Source organism: Falco cherrug, chromosome 1 (genome assembly GCF_023634085.1).
Source record: "Falco cherrug isolate bFalChe1 chromosome 1, bFalChe1.pri, whole genome shotgun sequence".
Classification (NCBI taxonomy): Eukaryota; Metazoa; Chordata; class Aves; order Falconiformes; family Falconidae; genus Falco; species Falco cherrug.
The window spans coordinates 80,589,860-80,617,278 of NC_073697.1; the positions used below are offsets into that span (position 1 = coordinate 80,589,860).

The following is a 27,419-nucleotide window of genomic DNA, read 5'->3' on the forward strand; positions in this document are numbered from 1 at the left end:
TCAGAGTCAGATATCGAAAATGTGCTGAAGGAAGGAGTAAAGAAGTTGACCAAGGTCTCAGGATAGAACTTTGAGGTTGTGTCTGTCATAGTAGTTTAGTGATGGTGGGTTCTTGGACTAAAAGAGAGGGATGTGCTTTGGCTTCTCTAAAAGTTGTGTTTGTTTAAAGTGAAGAAGGTACAGTTTTTGCAACTGTGTTTGCACATGCAACCTAATTCTGTTTCTAAGCTTTTAGTTGAGACTTGGCAGCCCAATTTGCAGATACCAGGCTTCTCTCAAAGTGCTGTCACAGCTGCTAATGGAGATGCAGCAATGTCCATCATACTTACCAGGTAGTCTTAGTTTTAATAATTTAGCAAGGATTTGTCTTGGCCAAAGGTGCTGGTTAGGAAAAAAGGTGGAATAATTTATTTAAAAACTACTAAGTCTGAGATAAAATCTTCTAATGTGTGAACCCATTTTACTTCATTGGGTAGATGTGTGTATTACCGCACCCTGGCTAGTCCTGCTCAGTGTAGATGCTGTTGTCCATGTTTGTGTGTTCCAGTAGGTGACAGTTCAGTTCAGGGGGGCTAACAAGTCCTGAGTAAAGTAAGGTAGTTACCTTGGATTTTCCACAAGGTTTATGTGTAAATTCTTTCCCTGTCCTTCACTGCCCTGTTAACATGAAATGAAGTTATTCTTAGATATGAGGCTAAGCACCCGTGAGTCCTTTTTAAATTCCTGGTTTTTACACATCTCTGATTGAAACTTTTTTTTTTTTTGTATAATGAAAAAACTTCTATTGTTTTATGTAAGGTCGAGTCAAAGAGTTGGCATTCTGTTGTATGAGTAATAGGTATAGGGAGCTGGGCTCTAGTTTTGAGTGGTTAGCCTTAATTATCTTTGAGTTTTCAGATAGCAAGATTTTGACATGCACCTTGAACAGCTGACAGGTGTTACGGGTACTGTTGATGTGCTTTCACTCTTACATTATTTGTATATATGTTTCTGTGTATGCATGTGGTAAAACACAAACTATTTTACCTTTTCTTCTTTTCACTGAATTATATTTTCTGTATTACTCTTGACTGTTGTAATTTGGTGAGTATAAAGGCCAGCAGCTAACTGGTTTTAAAGTCTGCAAATGATCCATGGTGCACAAAAGATCATCTTAATAGTAAGCATGCTGACAGCTTTTCCGACAGTAATCTTGGAATACAAAAAATTAAGAATCAAATTATTAGGGAGACTCAATCTGGTAGGTGCACTTCTACCTAATTTTATTTAACACAGCTATATTTGTTCTTGTAATTGTAAGAGGAAAATGTGGTGTTAAATTTGCAAAGTGGGGCATACATCAGTTAATGGTAGTTGGCTCCCTGAATTAATTGACTGGGAAAGAGAAGAGGGAAAGCACATTTCTTAGCATTTTATATTAATTTCTCTGTATTTGAAGGATGTGATGTTGCATTTTGACTTTTTTCCTATCTGAAACCAATTTGGTTCATTTTTCTTGATGATTATTTTTAAAAGTAAGGGACAACTGCAGTTGCATGGGGTTTGCTACTGATAAAAGTGAAAGGTCTGGATAAATTATTTCGGTACAGTTGCTAGAGCCAGGGCACAAAGCTTTCAAGATGTGTTAGTGCATGGTGCGTTACACAAGGGAGGATGTGCATGGGCGTGAGGAGAGAGTTCTCCAAAAAGAAAATGATCTTATGCTGGTAAACTGTTTTTAGTGTTGATTTTAATTGGGAACCCCTGGAGTAGTCTCTTCGGAAAGTCTCCCTGGATAAGATTGTGGCTGGAGACAAAAACAACAGTTACTTCCTTCCAACAGGCAATTGAAGTGAATGAAAATCCTCTGTAACAGCAACTGGCCCTTTCAAAGTTAAACTTCCTCAAAATACCAGAGAGAAGTAGTTAGTCTCCTCAGGAGATGTCCAAACAAACATTCAACAAGGTGGACAGAAAGGACTCAGCATCACCTACGAAGTAAAAATGGCACAGAGTTTCCACCATTGTTTGGGGAATTCAGAAACCTAACAGCAAACTGGAGGTTTTCAGCCAGTCCTGTCTATTTTTGCACCTTAAACATAGTGACAGGAGTTTCAGATTCTCCCTTAAAGCTTGTAAGTAAGTTCAAGGAAAACCGTTAGAAAGCGTATCGTATTTGCTTAAAGCAAAAATACTCCCCCTCCACTACTGCCAGAATCTGCCAATGAATAAAAAACCCAACAAAACCCAACAGAACAAAACAACTAGCATTTAGAGAAGACTGCAAAACCCAGGTTTTTGCTTGTTGTTAATTTACTAATATTTTACACTAAAACATTAAATAATTGTTCCCCTGCCTTGGGTGGTCTCAGATACATTCATTTCCATGCCAGAACAATCACCCTTGTGATTCAAATGTGTCAGCATATTTCAGGTAACAGGATTCAATGGGGCTGGTAAACAACATAATGGTCTAGAATTTGGGTAGCTGAGTGACCTCGGAAAAATCCCTGAGTTTTATTCATACCTTTTAAGAATGCAGCAGTAGGATACACATGAAAGAGGTGTGCAGTTATCCAGGCTCCAGAGAGTTTTCCTGAATTATTATACAGTGAAGAACATGAAATTTTGGGGGTGCTTCACGTGAATGAAGAATTTGTCCCTGGTTTCTTGCTGTGAAATTAGTATGGACACAATGATATTTGGGGTTTTGTGTTCTTGTTATGTTTTTCTTTCAAGATAGTAAGGCTATTTTATCTCAGTAGTGAACACTGTCCCCAGTAGGTATGGATGTCAAGCTATTGTTTATCTGGTAAAGAGGCCTTGCTAGTCCTATATGCCTGATATCATAATACTTGATCTCAGAGAGTGTTTGCTTTTTTGTTTTCATGCTTTTTTCACAGTTTAAAAGCAGAAAGCATGTTCTTGGGTTTAATAAACACGTTATCTTAAATTCTTGTCCTTACACCAAAGTGAGAAAATTTTATGAGTATCAGGAAAAACTTAATCTGTCCTGTCAGACTACATTTTTTCAACTCCCGAAGTACTGAAATAGTTAAGGAAACTAATCTGTGACCATTCTGCCAATTGAAGTAATTAATATCTCAAATTTTAATGTCTAATTTTTAACATTTAATAATGATAATATGTACTTCTAAGCCATGTTATGTGCATTAGGCTTGTGTAAGTAATAACCCTTTGCTTTATGTAAAAAACACAGTTTTAAATGTATGTTTTTACATAACAAGTCAGTTAAACATCACAGAAAGTTTGGTTTTTACATACATACTAAATAGGATACTGATCTTGCAAGTAAAATTTAATTGGACCTTTTAAGTGTTGCAGGAACGCAAAAGATATGTTGATTTTTTTTTTTCTCTTTTTAAAAGTATTGTCAGATTTAAAGCATGAATAAATACGGAATCTAGAGAAAAGTTTGGGTGCTCTGTTACTGTGGTGAGGCTTTGCTCAAGTTGGTTTTGTAGGCTAGATTAGATACTCTGGAAATGGGACATCTTGTCACATTTGGGGTGTGTATCCATCAGGTATAGGTTTCCTTCGTGTCCGTCCTCACATAATCGTCATATACAAGAGAACTCGATGGCAAGTATTTTAAATGAATCCTATAGCTTGCCCCTATTTTAAGATGGATGGCATGTAAAGAGAAAGTTTGCTGTACTGAAAACAGAGCTGTGCACAGAAGGTGACAAATGAGTCTGCCATCAAAGGGAAGATTGACAGACTATGGCACATCTACCCAGCTGAGGCAGCAGCCTGACTGCTCGGGGCTTGTCATTATTTTAAAGATCTGGATTATAGATTCATCTGCAGCAGCAGCTCAACAGAAGGGCATTTGTTCAAATGGTCTGTAACATTAGTAAACATGTTGTCAAAACAGCACACGTAGCTCCATTGTAACTGTTGCTTTGGTGTTGCCAGTGGTGTGGTGAGCATCGTTATAGTGATGTTAATGCCACAGCTTTACAAATGAAAATAAGTATTTCAAATGCTATTACTTTATCCATGAGTTTTGGCCAAAGTGGTATTTTAGTCATAGGAATTCGCCTTAGATAATTTTCCTTTATTCAACAGAGTTTTGTTTCAAGTTCTCAAGAAAATGCAAGTAGGACAGGTGTGCCTGGACCACGCCATGTCTGTGTCATGCTGATAAACAGGAAGTCACTTGCATGAAAGTGGGTCATATGGCCAGAGATTTAAATTACTGGCAGTAAATTTGCCAAAATACATTAGAATAAGACTTTCATATCGTATGTGGCATAGAAATACATTGCAGCGTTTGGAGTGAATTATTGTTCCAGGCTTTTGCTGGTTTCAGTTGATGTTTTTAAATCTGATGGGAGCATCAAGTTGTTATTTGGTGATCTCTCTCCTAAGGCTAGTGGGGGGGAGAGAGCATCAGCATCATGGAGTTCAGAAGCACGCTCCTGGGAGCTTGATGGTAGTGTGTCGAATAGCCTTTATCTTAAAATTCAGTTTTAAATCTACATTTCTTTCCAAATGAGGAGGGCAGAGGGGAAGGCAAGATACGTTTGCCTTAATTTCCTTAAAATTATGCACTCCTTTCTTGCACTTTTCAATGTAGCTGTCTATATTCCACCTACACAACTGTGTAGTATCTGTGTAATAGTCCCTTTGCTGTGAATGTTTTTGGGACACACAAGGCGATTGTGGCTTTTTTGCCTTATTCCTTGGTCTTTGTTTCTATTTCTTTGACTTCCCTCCCCCATTTTCTAGCGACGGTAGTCATGAAGTGGCAGTAAATTTGGTGACCTTACAGTGTTCTGTTGCCTTTTGCCTACATTTTTGAACATGAAGGAAATGATACTTTACATTGTGTTTACAGGGAAGGGGAAAATGTGCTGATAACTTTTTTTTTTTAGGTGCTTCAGGAAAAGAATGGTTTCTGTGTACGTAATCTTTATAAAATTTTAAGTACTCCTGTAAATAACTGTGAGTTAAGGTGACTGCTCAAAATCGAAGATTTGAGGTAATCTATTGTTGCAGCATTTGTCATTAACCTAGAAAGGTTTAATACTGTAAGCAGCATTGTTGACACTGTTTAGCAGAATAATACCCATGTGAGATTATGTTCTAGAATGTGAAATAGTTGAGAGACATTACAAATGGTACATGCTGCTGGGATCTCTACCAATTTTTACTTTGAATTCAGAACTACTGTGTATGAATCCTGAGGGTAGTCCAAAGATGTCCTAACATTTGTAGTTACTTTTGAAAGGGATTTTTTAAACATTCTTTTCTGTGACTCATAAAGAGATGCCAGCTTTCTTATAAATGCAGTATTTTGAAAGCATCTGGAAATAGCTCATCATGTCCAATTACTGCACATCAGGTTTATTAACATCTCACTTTAATCACCTAAAAGCATTTGTGAAAATGTCTTGCTTTTTTCAAACTTTAAGCAAGGAGTTCTTACATGGATTTTGAAATAAAAGTGAACACAAAGTTGCAATTAGGTTTTGTATAAACTTTTCATACTTGTTGGTGACAGAAACTTTCCAGGACATATTGTTCTGGTGTCTTACACTGATCTAAATTCTATTCGTTCTTCACTAAAAGATAAAACGTCTCACTGAACTTCTGCTTTATTTTTTTTTTTAATATATATAAAATATAATCTATATGTAATTATTTTCTGAACTGGTAATGGGCAGTGATGTGATTTTTCCGCATCACTGTACCTGGGAAGTGGTGGCAGTTGCGGAGGGAGGAGTAGGGAAATGGAATCAACCATTTATTTCTTTAAATTGGTTTGACTCAGAAATTGCCTGTAAGTGGTGCTTTCTTCGCCTAATTACATAAATATCACTTTTCCATTTTGAATATAAAGAGGCTTTTTTTCTATGAAGAAAATCACCAAGTTTTTGTCAGTCTGATGCATGTGAATGTCAATTAGACTTTGTTATGTTGATTTAACTTTTGGATTCATGTGTGAAGTGCTAAGCTAATTTTCTAACAGGCAAGTAGAAGTGTATAGTAGTCACCAGCGTAAGTATTAAGGAAGTGTTTCATGGCATCATCGTCTGGAATTTTTGACTTTCATTACTGTTTTAATGGTTTTATTGATGTTTTCGTATTACTCTTCAAGGCTTGTGCCACAGAAACTTATGTTAGATTTTGGTTGGAAATAGCAACAAATGCAGAGTAAGATGAGTGTTGATAGTTACGTATGTAATGGAGTTCAGAAAGTGGTGTGCTCCCTTCCTACGCTGGATTTTTTTCCTGACATGAGTGTAAAACACCACACTCAAATTCTGCTTGTGGTGTTAACCACAAGGCCACCGAATCAAACTCAAGAGGATTTAAATTGCTTTGTCAACAAGTAATATTTTTTAAATTTTGTACTAGCTAGTGAGGGTTTGTTTAAGCTTCCTAGAATGAGTAACTTCTGCTCACTGGTCAGCACTTAATCAGAAAATTGATTGCACTCATCATAAGACTGTTTTACAAGGCTTAAGCATAATTTTCAAACATTTTAAAATCATCTGTTTGTTCCACTGGCACATTGCAAAGACTTTTAAAAACTCTAAACCCATTTTTTAATTCAATCATTTAAAGAATAACTTACCTTTTAGCATGGTCTAGAAGACCAAGGGCACAAGTGCCATTAAACTCTCATAAATGTAAAAATATTAAATTTAAAGTGTGCTGTGTATGAAACTGTGCCCTTAGAATAACTATGCATAAAATAGACCAGATATTTCAGGATCTTTTCTTGCTTTACTAGAATTCATTTCCACTAATTTTTATAGCCTCATTTACTAGCAGTCATTGTCAGTGCCGAAAGAAATCACTGTGTAACGAACTGAACTCATTATCAGTGGACATGTTATTCTGGGGGAAGGCAGCTGCAGTTTGTATGATGTAGTATTCATTTATTTCCTGTGTGTTTATGCCTGTGTAACAACTGTTGGTCTTTTTTTTATTATAATTGTTCTTGTGGGGGGTGGGAAAAAAGACACTTTGAAGTTACTTTATGAACAGACGGTCTCTTATTTTAAAGAATGTATTGTAAACGTGTTATAGAGAACTGTGCTGAAGTTGAAACCTAATGGAAGAGTGGCATGTTCCTGTTTGCCCTGGCTTGGTGTCTCCTGTTTCAAGCGGCGTGAATTCGTGGCACTTAAGACGTACGTCATATAGGGCTGACAATTAGTTTGCTGCTTGAGTACGTTCCCCGGTGCGTTTCAGCTCCTCTGCAGTATGATGCTAGTGTAACAGAAGTGGTGTAGTGTAAATGGGAGTGACTGGGGAAATTTCTGAGTTTCAGATATAATTACAGTCAGAGAGGAGAATTATAAAAGCCATATGTATGTCAATCTCTTCCAGATCTCGCATCTTCTTTAGTTTTTAGTGGAATTTGTGTATTCGGTGTGTGAGAAGAAGCCAAAGGTATATTCAGACAGGCATTAAATGATGTGCTGAGGGTTTCTGGACATTTACCTGCCATAGCCCTTGGGCATATGTGGCCTGCGTAGTGGCAAAGCTGCTGAAAATCTGGGAGAGCTCATCAAGTGCACTCTTTATAAATACTTGATAACAATGTTTACAGCTCTGCATCAGCAGTCTTTTGGGTGCGGGAAAAGGGGAGGTGATGTCAACCCTTCTGCTTTATCCTCACCTTCGTTGAAAGTGTTCGGTTCAGGATCTGGCGAGGTAAACGTGGGTCCTTATTCCTACCCTGACTTCAGTGATACTCTTGGGAGCCAGCAGGGAACGGATCCCTCCCCTCTGGGGCTGCCTGGATCTCCAGAGGCTGATACCAGATACAGGCAAGAGCATGCTGCTTTATCTGCATTGTCCATCTCTACCTTAATGAGTGAAATGGTTAAGTATCGGAGGGGGCGAGCCTCGAGGAATGTGTCTTCCATTTGACTTGAATATTTCGGTGGATAAAGGGAGAGGGAGGGAGAGGAGAGGGAGAGAGAGAGAGAGAGAGAAATCCACTTACATCACTCGAACTGCATTGAGTGTGTGCCTGTGTGCAGGTTAAGAGACAGACTACAGTGTCTTTGCTTTCTGCAGGAAGCAGCAATGCCGTTTGTATCCTAAGAGGAATTTTTTATTTAGAAAAGGAAGCATTCTTTCTACCCAGGAAATGGCTTTCCTTGTGCGTTGCTATGCCAACTGCCTGCAGCCATGGTCTTCCAAAGTAAGCACAATAACGTAATTATATTGGCGTATTGCATTCAGACTCATGATTCTCTGGGCTTGTGTGTGCGTGTGTGTGGAACTGTGTTGTGTTTTTGTTGCTGACTCTTCGGGCACTAGACATGCTTGTCTTGATTGCGAAGAACAGGCATCATAAAATTAAATGTCCATCAATGTCATGCTGCTAAGATTAATTGTGCAAACTTGGTTAGCTGAGTGGAACAGAGATCACTGGTCACTACTCTGTCAGCATCATTAGCAGCCAGGGGAGGAGGTCCCTATTCCCGTGCTCTGCCCTGATTTTGGGGGAGTGGAGGGTAGTGGTGGAGGGGGGAGGCTGCGTATGCGAGTGTGTGTGATTGCAAATGAAACAGGAGTATTAACAATGCTGGGCTGAATGCTGGAGGCTGGTTCCTGCACCCTGACTAATATAATACTCTATTAAGCCTTTCTGAGGGAGTCTCTGTGCAGTCAGCCATTTTAGCTTTTTTCCTCCTTTTTCTTTTCTTCCCATTCCTCAGGCTCAGGGAATGGTTTTGTTCCCTTGCATGAACGCTGGATACGTAGGGTTTCATCAGGCTCTGTACGTCCTGACATGCTTAGACTTCCAGTGTTGCAAAAATGGAGACTAACGCTGTCGTTTGGATTGCTGCTCTGCACTACAAGTGCAAGGGGGGTTTTGAGCTTACCAGTAGTGACACTTTTAGCTCCAGCTTGGTTCCCCCCCGTCCCTCTTTTTAATTTAATGCTGTAGAGGGTGACTTGCCATCCATAAGAAATTGGTACATGATGTGTAAATTCAGTTCAGCTTATGTTTCTTCATTATGAAACCACTTGCAATCCCAGCTAACCATGGAGTTATGGGCCAGCAGGAGAAACACTCAGTAAGTATTGCAAATTCTGCTTGTTCTATCAATAACCTGTCACGGGCAAACTGCATGAGATTGAAACTGCTTGTCGTCCTGCGCACGGGCGTTCCTGCTTGTGAATTTAATAGCGGGTTTCAAGGGAAAGCTGTACCTGAAGTGGCATTAGAGTCAGTGGCTCTATTTAAGACTGTTTTTAGCTTAGAAAAGGCAACTCAGTAGGCTCTTTCTGAATGTTTTATTTCCTGGAAAAATGCTGACATGCTTTCATTGGGCAAGAAGCTATGAGCATACAGTTAGAATCTTTGTGCATTTTAAAACTTTAAGGAAATATTCAAGCTGTAGGAGAAGTGATATAATTGTAGGTGGTGATAAGAGTAGATTTATTCAGTCTACTGTGTGGTACTAGTGTGCTGTTGCTTTGTAGCATGGCATTTAACATCTGTGATATGCTTATGCTGAAAATGCAGAAACTGTTAGTAAAACATGGAATGAACAAAAGGCGTTAAGTACTGATGCTTTCTAATTGATCCCATGAGTCAGCTACACCTTTTGTCATGCTTTAATCCCATAGGCTGCCTGTGTTTATTGTTTGGGAAAAATGCATTCATAAGCAGACGAGCAAACATTATTTAACAAGGCCTCAGGTGTCAGGAATTAGAAATTGAGGTTTTGCGTGATAAAAAGATTCTAGAAGTATAGATTCTAGAAGTATAGTTAACACAGTTAAATCATGCTAGATTTTATATGGTTCAATATAATGTCAATCTTACAATTTGTTTCTTGAAAAGATATTTTTTATGTATATCGTCCGTGCATACTATGTGTTAGAATGTGTATGGGAATGTGTTCAGTATGTTCAGCATATACAGCTAAAAATGGTAAATACTGGGAAGATGTGGTAGCAGGAACTTTTTAAAGGAAGAACATTTTCTTCAAAAATTCAATTTTGATTGTGCAGAAATACAGAAACTAGTCTAGAAACATTTCAGAATGTGCCTAGTGAATTTTTCTTAGGCATGTAGCAGGCATACCAGTTTCTTGTTATAGACTGTTTTGTTCCTTTCCCTTCTTCTAAATGACATTCTAAGTATAAAGGAGTTCATGTTACCAAATCATTTGGTGTTGATGAAATATTTAGAACTTAACCTTTTTTAAAAAATTCTCCTTTCCTCCTGACAGTCAAGTACTGAAGAAACTGAAGTAGAATAGGATACCTTCAATTTGCAAATAGGAATAGAATGAGAAAGCTGTATATGTGTTGGTTTCTCCTGCTCTTTCTGCTCTCCAAAGAATCTTGATGAAAAGTTCTAGATTACTTCTGGTAACACAGCAAGTCTAACCGATATAAAGTATTTGCTGATTGATAAAGAAAAAAATTAACCTGGCATTTTAGAGACTTTACATTACAAGCTCTGTCACATTGTATTTGTATTAGAGTTAATTAAATCACAGAGATAAATTTCACTCTCTGGGCCAAAATGTAGGAATAGTAGAAGGGAAAGGGTCAAGGTATTGCTTTACAAGAAAATTAGTTTACCTTAAGAAATGTCCGCATACATGTAGGAGAAAGAAATCATATTTTCCATGGGGCTGCCACGCAATTACAGATTTTGCATGAACAAAATATTTAGTTTAGAGTTTATATAGAAGTTTAAAATGCAACTGTTAAGACATGATGTAGCTCAGCGAAAAACACCACTTTGGCAATGAAACTTTCCATGCTTGCTTTCCAGGTAGAGGTTATTTTGCATGGAAAATCGGACTGAAAGATGTGAATTCTTGGTAGAGAGGGAAGGCAAGCTTGGAGTTTCAAGGTTTACAGACTTGCTTTGCCTAAAAGGAAAACTTATTGAATTAATAATTTTTGGTGATGAGTGATTTTTATGTTAATATGTTCCCAGAATCCTGAATTTTTTATTGATATCTGCCTTGATCTTATTTCAAGGGGAGAGCCTTAATTACTTCTGTCACATCCCCTCCGAGAGGCTCACAGCTTGATTTGCTGGGACAATCTGGATTTGAGTGCAAAAATCTCGTGTGCAAGGTTTCACAAAATTCTGTGAATGAATTTTAGTGATACTGTTAAATCTTAATTTCACACTAGTTTATTTAGGGAGTGAGCAACATGATTTAAATCAACTGTTTGGTGATCATTATGGTGAAAACAGAGGAAAAGTGAAAAATTCTGTTGCATTTCCTAGATTATTTAATATAAGAAATAAAATGAGCAGCATCAATCGAGTGTACTGGTCCTACATGCCTCATTTAGTAAATTGGAAGAGTTTGAAGCAGTGCTACAGATACCTGTCTGAAGGTGGTGTTGATCTGTGGGTGATGTTCCTTGAGGCACAGCTGTTGTCATCTGCCAAACAAGGAGTAAAAGTATGCTTTGGATGAAAGATGGCAGAGAACTGAAAGCTGGATTGTTGCCAGAGTAGTTCTGCTTAGTTCTTGTATTTCACGTACTTCACCAGATTTCATTTATTTTGGTACATTCATTCTGTCTGGCTGTGTCCTTGCTCGTTTTAATAGTCCTCTCAGCTACCTTTGTAGTGCTTTCATGATAATTTTCCTAATCTCAAATGTCAGGACACTGATGTTTCAAAAATGATGAGTGATGTTTCAAAAAATGCTGCTTTGTGGATGTTGAAACAACAATCTCTTGAGAAGCTTCACACATCACATCTTGTACCTGTGCTATGGGAAAAAAATCACATGAAGGTCGAGTGCATGAAGGTTCCCACGGTAGGCTCGGGCCTTCTAAAATGTTATCTATCTATCTCATTTCTCCTTTTTCCTTGTATGTGTGGTTTGTAGGGACTTTACTCAAGGTAATTTTTAAAAAACAACTGAAAAAATTACTGACAGGTATAATGGCTTTTAAAAATGTGACTTGAGATGCATAGTTCTTTCATGCCTGTATAATAATGAGTTGCAGAGTACATTCAAATGACTTACGCACAACCTTTAAGAAAGTGTAAGTTACATTTTTACTTCAGGTATTATTGAAATAAAATCTTCTAATAAAGGATACGTTTCACTGCCAGCACAGTGACTGTCCTTGAGTGATCACGTAGGTGCTGCAGTCATTGATGTGCTTGGCCTGTCTTGATTTACTGAAAAATATTGAAAGCAATAGGTCAAATATTTGCCTTGTTTTTACCATATTTTAATACACAAAGATTTGTGGCTCTGTGCTATGGGCCCCCTCACTCCCAGGAATGAGAAGGAAATGGGTGGTATTTTAAGGAAATGTCTTGAGTGGTAATTGTTCAAATATGGTTATTTTAGTTTGATGTGTAGCAAGAGTGTTGGTTGGTATGCTTTCCTAAGAAACCTAGCACTACACAGAATAAGCATGATTTTCTGTTACTGGAAGAGATCATCAATATTGTCTTATAACTCAATAAATGTAATCTGGGACAGTTATTTGACCTTTGAGTGAGCATCATGCAGCACTAATAAGATATGGGGAAGAGAGGTGTGATGTGATCAGGTGGCTATGCTTGGTAAGCTCCTATATGTTTTTATATATATATACACATGTATTTATACCTCTTTCTGGGAAAAAAAAAAATGCATGAAAAAGAACTCCAGCTAGGTAGTAACCTATTAGCTACTGTAGTTGCTGATGGTTGTGATTTTGTTCATGTTAATGAACTGCATTGCACTGGGACTTGACAGATTTTTTTTTCTGTTGTTGTTAAGCACCTTTATTTTTATCACTTACTGAAACCGGATTTATGGTTTGGCCCCTTCTGATTATTCCTTTCCTTTTGATTTGTATATTTTGAAAAAAAAATCCTCCCTGAAGACCAATAAAGGAGTTGTGGATTTTTCATGTGATTAGGAATAGTGTTTCACCTCTTCATAGATGCATTATGATACAGTCTTTAATTACATGTCCACCTATATTCCACAAGATTGATCTCAAGATGGATAGTGCAGGTTTAATGAACAGTTGTTTGATATTTTGGACTAACTTAATTGCACAGAAGGCCAGGTTATGTTTATGGTGTGCTATTCAAGTCCTACTCGGAAGATGAAAGCATTAATTATTTTTGTTTCTTCTGTATCTTTTTAAAGTGTTTGTAACTACAGTGTTCATGCAATTCATTAAAGTGTGTGTGTGTGTGGCATTATCTTAAGCTTTCATGTAGCAATGCCAAAGCTAATCTTTGGCAAAAAGTAAGGGCAGAATTTTGAGAACTTAAGATGTTTATTCCTCAGCATAGCTAGGCCTAAGGAATTGTTCAAAGTGTTGTGGATTTTGTTACTTCAGTTTTCTGTGTACTGGCCCAGTGCAGGCACCCACAGACTAATGATCATCTTAAAGGTTGATTTTAAGTGACTTGCCTGGCATCCTACCAGGTATCTGTGGTAAAGCCTGGATAAAATCCTGTTCTCCAGGACAACATTTAACTGCAGATTTTCTCAAAAGCTTATAAATTGCAAAATTTGGGTCATTTCATAGGAATGACAGTGAATGCATTAGTGACCTGTAGAGATGGCAGTGAAAGCATCCTTGGCACGTAGGAGATGTCCTGCCATCTTTCTGTTACTGTTTCAAGGCCTGGGGATTGCACAACATATTTAAGAGAAAAACAAACAAAAACCCCCCACACCATAAAAGCCACCATCTGTATGTGTAGTGTGTGTGTGTGCACAGAACTGCTTTCTCTACCTTCTTAAGAAGTAGCTGAAATTTTTTTCAGGTAACATGGACAGCTGCCATAGAAGATCTCACAGTAGGGAATTTGTGTAGCAAGTTTATAAAGTAGGAAAAGTTCAGGCCTCATGATTAGAATTGGGAAACTAGCATGATCAGTATTACAGGTTCTGGTTTATGGTCCAAAGTGGCCAGACCTAGTGGTGGTGTTGGAGTGCTTGCAAAGTGATATTTATGATGGTGCACACTGAAATGGGTCGTTCATAGTCAGAGTACAGATGTGAATCTGAAAAGGAAAGTCAGCTGCTTCCAAAATGCTATTTTGAGGCCAACAGACTGACACTATTTATCATTACTGAGTTGTAGGCACTCTGCCTGATCTTCAGGCATGTTGAAAATCCAGCTGAAATTGAGCTGCTGATACCCAACCATTACAGAAACACCTATCCCAAGCAACCAAAAAGGCAAACGTCAAAAGAAACAAAAATCCTAAATCCTTTAAGGTACTGTTGATTTGCTCTTGTTTCTACAAGTTTAATAAAGACACAGGAATAACAGAAGCTCTAAAAAGCAGAAGATAATAGACTGTGTTGTGCAAAGTAGCATAGGTTAAAAATATCAGGGAATTAACAATATGCACATAGAGTAGCATGAAGTCCACTGTAACTAAAGCAAGCAGAGTCATCTGAGGAAATTCTGTGCCTCAGTATCTCAAGTTGATTCTTCCACCTGCAAAATATTTGGACTCCCTTGCAGAATACTGGCTCAAGAGTTTTAAACAGTGGTGCTTAAGCGATTTCCAAGTGATGTAAACTTAACAGTTTAGCAAATGGACCTGTAAAAATATTCCAGCAAGACAAAGTAAATTAGATTTTTTGAAATCTCATTTTTAATTATAAAAGGCAGGGAATCTCAGATAGTGGTATGCAAAGAAATATGTAGTTTATAAGAGGATTAGAAACTGCTGTCAGTTGTGTTGGTTGTTTTTGCCGTTGCTGCTGCTAATACTCTAGGATGTAAAAGTGAGGGAAAGTGTCTCATGTGCTGTATCTGCTGCTGAGATGACCTGAAGTTCATCTGCAAAATAGTGCTCATACTTGATAACTTTACAGGTTGTCTGCAAAATCAATGAAATATCAAGTGATAACTGCATATGATAAAACAATACGAGTATTAGGAACCATGATTTCTGATTTCTAAAGCAGAATTGCATAAATATTTAAACTGTGTTCAGCTCATCAGCTGTCTGGGATAATGAATGGTGTCAGTGCTGGAAACTCTTAAGTGTAATTTTTTTTTTAAAAAAAACCTCATTTAAAGTTTTTCTTCAAATATTTTAGATATTTTTTTGTTCCTTGGTGTATTCTAGGCTTTAGATTGCTACAAATTAGTCCTTAACAGCATCCTTGATGTTTGAAAAGCTGAACTAATTTTGCTAACCCTTTCATGAATACACAGTGGTGTGATTTTTGTCTGACTGAAAGAAATACAAGATTTTATGGACCTCAGGATTATTGTATTAAAGTCTGATTTTCATTTTTGTTACCTTAGTTGCAACAGCAGATAGATAACCAGACTATTAATTATTTTCACTTATTATTGTTGATGTGTTCTTGATAGTGTTCTCTAAGTTTAAAAATTAATAGAAGTAATACTACTAGGAAAAAAAAAACATCACCAATCTTGATAGGAAATTTCAGCAGTTTGTGCAGGTGAAGGCAGTACTGAAGCAGTGTTTCCAGTGTTCTATGTTGACAATAACATGAGAAGTACTACTGACTGTGAAGACCCTGCATGATAAGTACAGTTAATGTTAAGAATTTGAGAAAAATGAAATATTAATGAGATTTACCCTTGACCAAATAACCTTGTACCTATCACACTTAGTTTTCAATACTGTATTTAAAAGAGTTTGGTAGCTGTAGTGCAAGAGGAAGCATGGGATGACTCCTGCAGGTCTACAGGGTTTTTTGGATTCTAACCTCTGGGTACTCAATGCATCAATTTGTTACTGAAATGTAACTGGCACTCATACAGTATCCGGGTACTGGGTGGTTGGTGGCTCTTCCAGTTTTGTCAGATTGCCAGTAGTATTTTTTGCTGTTCATTTTGAGATGGTGGTGATTCAGCTGAGAACCACAGGAAGAATAAACTGTACTGAAGTGGTCTCCGCTCGGTGGGTTGCTTGTGAAAGCTGATCCTGTGCCCAGGAGCTGGAATTTATAGGAATGTTTCCCATTCCTTCCTAAACCCATGTTTGTGTGGGGATACTAGAAGGGCAGATGAAGGACAACAAATTGCAATAATTCTATGTGGGTGATGTTAAAGGTAAATAGCCCAATGTTAACATAGTACCTGACCCAAACAGTGCTGCTACCTAGTGCCTAATATATGTGAGATACGGGGTGGATATGAGTTACCACCTGGTTTTTTTAATATTTTAAATTTTTTTACTTTTTGGTTTTGCTTGGAAAAGATGAAGGATTGCAAACAGTTGCATTTGGTGAAATAATTACAGGATAGGATGAAATTTTGTGTAGGCGTTTATTGTAGTTTACACTTGTGATGCTGGACTTGGTTATTAGACTAGCAGTATATGGTAACACACAGAAATGTGGGTCCAGCCTTTGGCCAAAAGGCTTCATCTGTCTTTTTGGGTTGTTCCCAGTGCAGATGTGAAGATTGCTACCATGAACCAAGTTCACAGTATTTAGCTAACCTGGCATTCTCTACTTGGCCTAAACTTTGAACTGGTCAAAAAACCTAAAAGTAAGGGCATCAGTCTTTGAGATCCATGGTCTCCATTGCAAATGTTGGAGCACAAAATCCCAGCACGTTTAGTTCTCTTTTCATGAAAAGTGAAAGATTATTTTCCTAAATGGGGAAAATATTACAGCTTGGACTGGCTAGTTTTTTAGCCTTTCCTGAGTCCTGTGTTATTGTCAGTCAAGTTGATGTCTCCTGTAATACACCATTCCTATCAAAGTCTGTCTAGAGTGCCTTAAAAAGCCATCAAATAATTTATCTGCTACAAATTCCAGTAGTTCCTGTGCTTTGTGGTCCCTTTGCTGGGTAGCGGGTGGGAGTGTGAGTGCCTCTCCTTTAATTCAGAAGGGCTTTCTGATTTTTACTTACTTATCTTCTGAGTTCCAGTGAAGATAGACTACTGTAAATGCCAACAGAAATCTCTGAACCATTTGGCAATATGTGAAGATTTTTGCCTTGAATATGAAGATGGTTGCGACTCAGCTCGGATATATGCATACTTCCATGGCATTTGCAGCTTGTAATGGAGATGATGCTTCTTTGGACTGGGAATATGAAAACTGGTTTAACACCAGCTTTCTCTTTCAGTCCTAGTTTCTTGACTTGGATCAAGAGCCAATTGCTTTTCAAAACAGAGGAAAAGCAGGCTTGTGAGTTAGGGTGCAAAGTAGTGTGAAGTATTACATTATAGCTACGTTTAGTATCTGTTAATAAGCTAACAAATGCTACAGCAATTATAAAAAGTATCTGCATGTAGCACTTGTAACTTTCTACCTATAGATAACTTATTTCAGCTGTCCCAGGGCTGGCTGGTGACAAATGCCAATGTTTGGTGGCAGTAATGCATCCTCCTAGTAGGTGCAGTTACCTGATCTTCAGAGTTATACGGACAGCCAGGAGCCACACTGTAAACCCAGACAATAACACAGTGGTCGCATTTCTCAACCTGTGATTTCTTTTACTCAGCCTATAAATATGGCCTAATTTTTTCTGACTGCAGCCTGTCAGCATGCTTGCTTAAGAGCGTAGGTGCTTTGCACTGGGTCATTTGGACACACTGACTGGGTAGGATTGATTAGTTTATAGCTTGACTCCAAACTGTGACTTTGCAAGGAAGAAAAAAGGATTAAAGCTTTTTTTTTCCCCTTCTCTGAAGAATGATTTCATAAAAATGATGTCATGCTATTTTGTAGGTCTGCTCTCTTTGTATGTTTAGTCATGTTGGCTTGCTTTATAGTTAAAAATAGGCTTTTACTGTTTTGTGCTGCTGTTATTCCTGCAGAGCCAGGAGAGTGGGAGCTGGGTTGCGCTTTTAGGACTCCACACATAGCATTGTTTCCTAAATGCCTTTGCTGCTGTGTGCCTGCCAACCTACTGAATGCTGTAGGAGTTGCATGAGTGTCAGGAAGGTCTGACGTAGGATGATTTGAAAGGGCATGGTAATACCTGATAAAGAGAATATGACTGCAAATTGGACCATAAATTTAATATTGGCAGTAGTGGGATCAGTGGCTTGAAAATGGGGTGATGAAGGACATTCTACCTGAAAACTGAATGTATTTGGTTGTGGTTGAAAATAAAAATAATTTGAGATTTTGGAAATCTAAACTGAATTGTGGGAATTATTTCTTAGTTAGCTGTATCGTGGGCTTGCTGAACCATCAGTCCTGTTCTCACTTTAACTCAACTACAATTTTTGTGCTTTTGATGTGTATTTTTTTCTTACATGTAAGCAGCTAAAGGCTCTTCAAAACTTGCATTGGACACACTCTGCCTCTGCTGTTTCAGTGATCAAGGTACAGCTTGACCTCTAAATCTTAATGTTGATAACAGGCTAGGAAAAAAATATCTTCCAAATACTTGGCAGGCAGTAGCTCCTTACTATTCTGGATTGATCACGAAAGAGCCAGATGTCAGACTTGGATGTGTCTCCCTGGCGTGCTTGCCTTTTCAGTTTTGAGCCACAGCACTAGTGGATTTTTAGCTAGGTTTTTTAGCTTTTGAATAAGAAGCTGACTATACAGGGATTTTGTTTGAAGTATCCATAAATAATGTAGAATTATCTTTTCTCTGTTGTCCTTGCTTTTAAGGAACCACGAGGAAAAGTAAAATGCATGAAATTATGGATTTTGGAGCCTTTGTAAAGTGTGTTTTAATTATTTAAGTAACTTGGCATCTGCAAATGGTGGTCCACTGGATTTTTTTATTTTTTTTTTAAGGTAAAAGAGAAGATTTGTACCAATTCTATTAAAAGTGAAGCTGCTTACAGCTGTAGGAGCAGAATAAAAAGCAAACTAAAATGAAAACACTGTTGGTTTCTGTTACTAACTGTAGCAGTCTAAATGCTAGGTGTACCTCTCCTTGCCTGTTGGTGTATGACTTCTGCAAACATTTTCTGTGCTCTCACTCCTGGAGTTTGTCCTGTTCAGTCTTGCTCATTTTCCAAATGGTAGATTCTTTTACTTGATCTTACGGGGATTTTTTCAGTTTTGTGAGAAGACAGGGGATGTCTTGCATTTCAGGGAAGAGGATTTCAGGTATTTTCATTTAGCAGAGAGTTTCCAGGGTGCCTGAATACAGCTGCTATTCCTAAATAAATGGATACTAAAATGTAGTTTCAAACCAGTGGCATGAATGTCAGCATAGTATACAGAAAATCTAGTTATCTACCTCTTTCCTGTTGAAGGAAGAGGTTGTTTAGACAGTTAAATGTCACTCCTACACCTGCCACTTCCATTAGTATTGTACATTACTATTCTTTCTGTGATGATGGTACCTAGGGAAAACTAAAATTAGGAATTCCTGAGTTACAGTAACATGATTTTTATTTTTTAAGTGGAGGCTCAGTGTTTCAGCTGGGGTTTTATTCAGTTAAGCATGCAGAGATAACATGTTTAATGTAGGAAGTGACTAAAATGTCTACCACTTTTGTGAAAGTAAGTAACCTTCTTAAGCTCTTGCACCATGGGGTGCTATAGAAAAGACCATTCTAGCGCTATCATAAATCAGCAGTTAAGATTTGACTCTCAGATTTTCTGGTTATTGCAAGGTGACCTGATGCAGTAGGTGATGTACATGCACACATCCTGGGTCTCTATAGCTTATCTTGCAGTAGGTGGGAGAAAAAAAGATGAACTTCACTAACTGTAGTTGTTGAACAGCTTTCAGTTACTGTCCTAGTATTTTGAGCTGATATCTGTGCTGGTCGTTTTTCTGCCACTTGGCAATCTCTGATATAAAATCTCTTCCTAAATAAACATCATTGAAATATGTCGTGGTGTCAGGAGAATGTAAAAGTTGCTACGTGGATTGTGGTTTTTAATATCCTGTTGACCCAAGGCCGGAATAAAAGGGATGTTTGAAACTCTGTGTGCACACCTGCACAGGCACAAATAGATAAATTTCTGGAAGACACGTCTGAATGCCAGCATTTTAAGCAAAATGACATGGTGCTTCAGTCGGCAATGTCTCCTTGTCCCAAAGCAGGCTCAGTGTGGGGCCGCCTTGGTTTGCTTATCTTGTGAATGTTGTGGACATTTGTAAAAATTAATGATTTTTTTTTTAAAAAAGGGATGGGGGCGCACAGCTAATTGAATTTAGCATTTTAGATATTTAGATATTAGAGTTGTAAATAACTGCCACAGACTACAAAGAAGAGGTCTGCTGGTTGTTTCAAAATTCAATGGAGATATTAATATGGAAGATGCTTCTGTGTTGATCTGTGCAAATAATTTTAAGTGGCTTTGCACAGTTGTTGCTGCACTGTGCTCCAGAATTTAGGGAACATCTTTGTACTTGCTACAGACTTTTCAATAAAAATAAGAAAAATGGTTCTTTACTTTTTCCTTTACTATGATTACAGTGAGCACACACAAGTAAGTCTTTTGCCCAAACTAGTAAATATTTGTAGTAGTTCAAAGAAGTTTGAATCTTGTTCTGTGTGACAGAATAGAAACTCTGGAGGCTATTGGGAATGCATGGTGCCGCATACAGTTATAAAATCTTACGTCAGTGTGAAAATTTTGCACTAATTTTCTTTGGCCACCATATGAGGAAAAATGTAAAATAGTATAGCAGGCAAATCTGGGGGTGTTACAGCAACATTCACTGCTGTTATATTGCCATGGCTTGAGTATGGTTGCAATTTCAAAACCTGTAACATGAGGAATAAAGCTGTTTGACTAGTAGGCATGTTAGTATAGCATTAAATAAAACACAGATAAAAAAAAATTCATTGTAATGTTGCAAAATCTTACAATAGCCCTGTATAAAGAGAAATACTTGTAATTTACAAATATTTTGAGTTGTCTCATTGCTGTGCTATTTTTACATTATCCCGAAAAACAGTGAGTTGTTACCTGTATTACTACGTAATGCAAATGTGAAACATTTGTACTCTCTGCACTGGTCTCAGAAGTATTACCTATAAATTTTATGATGTTTTTAGGTAACCTTTCTCTTAAAATTCACCTTATTTTAGAAATAACATTTGCTACCTCTTTTGACTAACTTTTTTTTTTTTTAAAATTGTATAATTGATTTGAAATGCTGACTGTTATGCAATTAGCAATCTCAAACCAGTGATTATGGTAATGCACATTTCTGCTTTATGATACGGAATGCTACAATCAGAATATTCTTAAAAACAATGTGTGGCAAGTGCTTTGATGTCCACTTGTGTGTTGAGATATACATCTTGTAATACTGCAGTTCCTCAATTTTTTTGTTTGAGGTGAAGCAAAAGTGTGCATCTTTCACTGTCAGACAAGGAAAATAGAGGCAAGTTTCATTAGCAAGCACATGGAAAACAAGCAGTCGTGGTGCATGATTTCTTATTTGGAGCCAGTCATTAGCAGAATAATTATGCATTTTTCTCTCTTATCACTTAAGTTACTGAAAATCAAAGTCATTGTGTTAACAAAAAAACACCCACTTTTCTCATGACTATTCCTTCATACTGTAAAGCCAAGATAATCCTTTAGTTAAAACTCCAAGGGTGGCATTGACATGGCTGCGGTCATCCGACTTCAAACAAAATTTCTGTTTAATTGCTTGTGAATAGTCATGTCTCTGTTTAGATTTTCATCAACTTTCTTTCAATTAATCTGTTTTTTTATAGAGTAAGACTCTGTGTACAAATGGAAATCTGCAGGTTTTGCATCTGTGCACAGCAACTCCCTACGTATCTATGTCTTTTAAAAATATTTTCCTTGAACATGTACAGAATACGTAGATCTTTATGGAGAAACTACCACTAAGAAAATCTAAAATGTTATTATGTTAATCATGTTGATTTTTGTCTTTTTTCCTCTTTTGGTTAGTCTGCTTCTGAATAAGTATATAAAAAAAACCCCAACAAACCAAAACCCAGGCTCGCTTCAGTTTTTTCAACTTGGAGGACTGACATGGGTCTGGAAGGGATTTTCTGCGTCACTGCCATTACACACTGTTGTACAGCACATTCATACCTTTACCTTCGATTTGAAAGCCTTCCCTACTGCAGCTCCTGTGGAGTATGGTTTTGAGAATCTCTGTGGATCATAGATACCAGCCTCCTTTCAGCTTCCTGCTCATTAGGCTTTACACCTGCATCGCTTTCTACTGGAAAGATTTCTTTTTCCTCTTTCCTGTTTCTAGCTAGTGATCATGCCCTCACTCAGCTCGGGCTGAATAAGCCGTGCTCCTCTTGCAAATACTAGTTTTTCTTCTGATAATCCTGATAGTTCTTCTCTGACTCTGTGTATATGTATGGCTTTAAGTCCATCTTTGTTGAAAACATCCAGCTGGGAATGGACACCACATTTCCACATAAGGTCTTCGCTGGGGCCATGGATAAGTGATCTCACTGGGGTCTCCTGCTGCTGCATCACCTTAACAGTTTGGTCAGCTTCTAATTAGCTGATACACTGAAACTCTTCACAGTCATTTCTGATTATGAGTTTCCAGGTTCTTGGATTTTGTCTCAACGTGTGTGATCTCACTTCTTCTCTTACTCCATTGTATTTCTTTTAGTCCAGGTAGAAGTCATCGTATGCTCACAGAACAGTGTTGTGCTCATCTGTGGTACCAGTAGTGTCTCTTTGCACTGTGATACCAAGCAGGTTTTACCAGCATGTTTGTTTTTTCCCCCCACTTGTAAAGAGGGGAATCCTACAATCTTTCCTATATCTATTATTTTTCCTATCTCATCTTTAAAATATAAAAATTACTTGGGTAGCCCTTACCTTAGTTTATTTTTTTTTAAATTCTAGAATCAATTCATCTTGATTTCTTTTACTACTGCTAGTTCAAGTGCAGTAAAATTCAGTGCTGTAGTTCAGTAGTAAACTGCAGTAGTTCCAATTAAACAGCTGCAGTTCAAAGCTGATATGTCCCTTCATGAGTGTTTGAAAAACTTAACCAAGCTTAGTTAGATTGGCTAGACTGCCGTAATCGTGGGATGAAATATTTTGTGATTAGGTGTCAGCAACACGTGGTGCAAGAATGCCCTGCTAATGGAAAAAGCTTCAGCACTTGGAATCATGTACATGCCATAGGTCTTTGCTTTAACTGTTTAAAATGTGCCCAGGTAGATGTTTTTACTTTTGGGCTGCACTCTCTAGTTGTCTGTAGTGGTTTTCAATCCTGAGTGGCATTTTAAAGCTGAAAATAAAATCTGGTTGGAGGTGCCATCAGTTTTACCCCTGCTGGTGTAATTGCTCTTCAGCATCCCCCATGTCCACTTGTTAGACTGCTGCATAAGAAACCCAAAATGAGTCTGCATGTGAGTTGTACTTGAGCATTCCCTTATTTATTTAAAATTTCCTGCAGGATTTAAAATACCTTGCTTGAAAATGTTTGAATTAACATTTCCTGTAAACATACGTGCCCACATAAAGTGTTCTTGAACTTTTTTTTTTGCTTTTACATCCTTAGGCATAAATCTTTTGTCTGGCTTCCTGTGGAAGCAAAGTTTGTGAAGCAAAGTTGGAAGCAAAGGTTCTCTGTTCCTTCCTCTCCCACAGTTAGTTATAACAGGCCAAAGAGTTCAAAATTTAACCTCGTAAGCCTCCAAAAATCCCGAAAGTAGGCCGTTCAGTTTCTAGCCCAGCAGTAGTTCTCAGCATATTAAACACCCAAACAGCCACAAGAGAAAGTATTTAGGAATATCTAACTGTGGGAAAAACATCAACTGGAACATGCATTATGTTAGTATGAAAATCAGTTGTTCCCAAGAGAGAGATCTCTGCAAAGCCAAGCTTTATTAATTTTTTTGTCCTCCACGTCTAATGCTTTTAAATAATGGAGAGCTTTTACTGAAGTTCAGTGGTTGAGCTCATTTTCTACACTCCTACCCTAGAGATATTTCAGAAGTCAATTGAAATGCCTCAGAACGGTCTTTCCTTCAGCTTAAACTGCAATCATCAAGTGCCTGTCCCTAGCTGTCAGTTTTCATTATGTAGATCTCCACAATGTGAATTTGCTTCCCTGTTTTATGCAGTGGTTTTGGGGAAGCGGTTAGTTGGTGTGCGGGCGTGGGCTGTGCCGGCGCTGTTATGCTCTAAATGCAAGGGAGCGCTTGGGGGGCCTGGTGAGTGTGTGGGCATGGAACGCTGGAATGGAGATTTTGCTTTTCACAGTAGTTCAAAGCGACTAAGGAATGGGATCTGATCTAAATCTGAGTTGCTCACTTCATGAAACAAAACAGATAAATAAAAAATACCAGATACTTAATGAAAAAAGACGAGGCAGTCCTGACTGTCCTGCGTACTCTCTCTCTTCTGCAAGGTGTCACTCCCACTGCACTGTTTGGGAAATATTTTATCCAGACCATGTTTCTCGGTGTGGTTGAGGTTGTCAGAGAGTTGTTGGTAATTAAATGGATATCCACAGTCAAAACAGTTGTAGGACAATCTTTTTAGTTTGATCCCTGGAGCAGAACTGCTCTGATTTTAAAACCACCACAGATTCTGTGTTTTAGAAGTACTAAATTATCCTTTTTTGCCCAATGAAAAAGTTACACATTTACCGCTTATTTTCTGAGACAGACTTCTGAGCAAAGTTCTAAATAAAAATATTCTGATCTTGCAGATTTCTTCTGTTCATTGCAAATATGTTAGAATGGTTTGAGTTCAGAATGTCAAAAACCCAGAGAGAAGAGCTTTGGAAAATTGTTTAGCATTATTTAGTTCAGTTTAGTATGTTTTAGTTCAAATCCATTCTGCTTTTTTCTCTTTTTTTTTTTTTTTTCTTTTTTTCTTTTGTGTTCTTGGTTCACAGGCACTGTAAATGCCTGTATGATACAATTTTTCCTTTTTTTTTTTTTTAACATCATTTGACCTGTTGTCAATAAACAGACACTCATGTTTGCTGAAGTAATGATGTGTTTATGCCATATTTCCTGAAGGCATATATATTTGAATATAAAATGCTGCGTTGAATCTGTGACGCGAACCTTGTCAAAAGAAAAAGCAAATACTAGCAGATCTGGTCCTAAAACAGAGAAGGTAGTTAAATAAAAATGGGCGTGTGTCAGTGATGAATTTCGTACTTTTCCTTTGCACAGAGTTGTCCCTGAGAGCTTTTCCCTATTCCCCAGATACCCATTTACATTTCACCACCTCTGTCCCTCTGCAGAAGTCAATAATCCTTCAAGCAAAGGATAATTACGTTCAATGTGTTAAATGCTCATAGGATTACCTGCTGAGAGCTACAGGATATACAGTAAGTGGCAGTCACTGTGTGTTTTTGTAAGGGAAACAAGATGAAGTTCCTTTGCACTCGCTCTGTCTCTCTCTCCCTCTGAGACCTGCAGGTCACATTGCATTAACTTAAACTTCTGACTAGTTTTATGGGGGGCTACCTATACCAAAGGATCAGTGGAGGAACATACGAAGAGCTTGCAGAAAAGATTCTTATAATGCTTTTTTAATTAGAGGTCTTCTGCTATGAATTTTGTCTAAGAACAACTGCTTAACACAGCAGTATACCCAAATGCAATATTCTCAGAACATGGGTTGTGTCTTGTGTTGTAGTCGAGATGAAGAACATTTCTAAGTGTAGGTCTTCATGAAGTTTGAGCCACGGTTTCACATAAAGATGTGTATTTGGGGAAAACCTGGAGATTCAAAATACATGGGATACTATTGTATAAAGTGAATGATACACAGAAGACATAGTTGAAGTCAGAAGGTTTTTATTTAACTCTTGCTGAAGTTTTCAGAGAAAATATATGGAAACCTCTTGATATTTTTCATCCTCCTTAGTACAAGGAAACCCTGCTTCCATAGGACTTGCATCCTAACTTGAACTGTATATAATTCAAACTTTTATTGTAAATTTAACTCTGCACTGGACATGTCAGCCTGCATCATCACATCTGTTGACAGAGTCAATGGAAATTACTTTATTATTCTGTAATTACTTATATTGACTGCTGTGCTGTAAATCACTGGACCATGAAAATGTTTTCCTTGATGTCTCTCTTGGTTACTGAAAGAATTACGTTGAACTAGCATGTTGATGAATACCCACCATTATTAGAAGTATTTCTTCCCTCAGTCATTAAATATCATTAAGTCTGGGTGTATCCTTAAAACACATACAACAGACTTATAAACATTTAATATAAAAATGAACATGTACATAAAATAGTGAAATAAAATGTTACTGAATTGATGGGTTACTGAAGAATACTGCGTTGGCGATGTACACGCTTCTAGTGCAATAAAAAATTTTAAATTTCTATCTTAGTGGGGAAAAATGGGAAAGACTAAGGCATAATATTTATTTGGCTGCTGTTGTTCTTCCTTTACAAAAAGATACAGCATACCAAAATAACTTTGTTGCAGTTATTTATTTAGATTTTTGGGACTAAATGTGTCATCTGTAAAAGAAATAAATAGCATATTTCTTTTTTATTATGGCGGGTTTTATTATTGTATTAGTGAAGACGTACTACAGAATAAGCACTTAGATGTATGTGTTTAGAAGCTGAAGAATTGGTGTTTGCGTGTGTTTCTTTAATTTCAGAAGGTGGAAATAAAGGCTATAAAGGTGATATTTCACATTTTCTTATGTCTACTGTACTTGCTTGGTCTGTCTCAGGGGCACTGAATTACCTATAGGATTGTTCAGTGGGATCTGCAAAACAGAATGTCACACTTTTTGCTCTCTTTAATTCCATCTTTGTGCAGATGTACTTCAGTCACTTTACAGGCTTTATAAATCTTTCATAAAGTGCTGACTGGCCTTCAGTAGAAGACCTTGTTTATAAAATGCTTACTGATATGTTTGCTTTAAAATGAGTGATATATTGGAGCTCTGCAACCAAAATTCTTCTTGTATTTTAAAATTACATTCTTCTGTCTGTCCCGCTGTTGCATTTATACTTGTTTTCACATATAATTGCATTTATAAAACAAACCAAAGAAACCCTCACAACCAAAAAACTACAGAACAATACTACTTAAATGAAGTAAAGGGGTGCTTTTTTGGTATAATTTCACTCATTTTTTTTGCTGTTTTCGTAACTGTTTATGCTGTATCTGAAGATTTTAATTTCTTGTCCAGTAAATATTCTGAAAATATATTTTAAAATACTGTATTAGTAGAATAAGCCCAATGATTTCTTGAGTAGAAGTTGCAATAGAGGTTGCCTTTTGTTATACAGAAAGGCATGCTGTAGGGTCAGAGAAAATCATGATGTTCTCAAAATAGGAGGAACATACTCAGAGCAAAGTAATTGTTAGCTTTGCATGCATAAAGCGGTGACTCATTTTGAGGGTGGAAGTAATAAAATGTTGCTTTTGAGATAGGAAGATGTGATAGGGTTTAAGGTATTGTGCAGTTCAAAATGGAGATATGTCTTTATCCTTAAGATAGTTTCACATAATTGTTTACGTTTTCTTTTTTATTTTTTTAGGGTTTTCAAGAAGTAAAAATTTGGAGATCCCAGATAGGCTGTT

The 27,419-nt window shown here is 37.4% G+C and overlaps 1 protein-coding gene across 11 annotated transcripts in view; it reads left to right on the forward strand.

The window, feature by feature from the left end:
* The window catches only part of RAPGEF2 (Rap guanine nucleotide exchange factor 2), a 199,003-nt gene that overhangs the window by 119,137 nt on the left and 52,447 nt on the right, over positions 1-27,419 (forward strand). The window contains exon 1 of one of the 11 annotated variants that reach the window (XM_027804521.2): positions 8,558-9,053. The exons of 8 other annotated variants lie outside the window; for them this stretch is intronic. In XM_027804521.2, coding sequence (XP_027660322.2) covers positions 8,994-9,053 — 60 coding nt within the window. In that variant the 5' untranslated portion in view covers positions 8,558-8,993. Of the gene's footprint in view, positions 1-8,557; positions 9,054-27,419 lie in introns of those variants that run through there. 2 more of the 11 variants (XM_027804517.2, XM_005438637.3) reach the window with 2 other exon arrangements.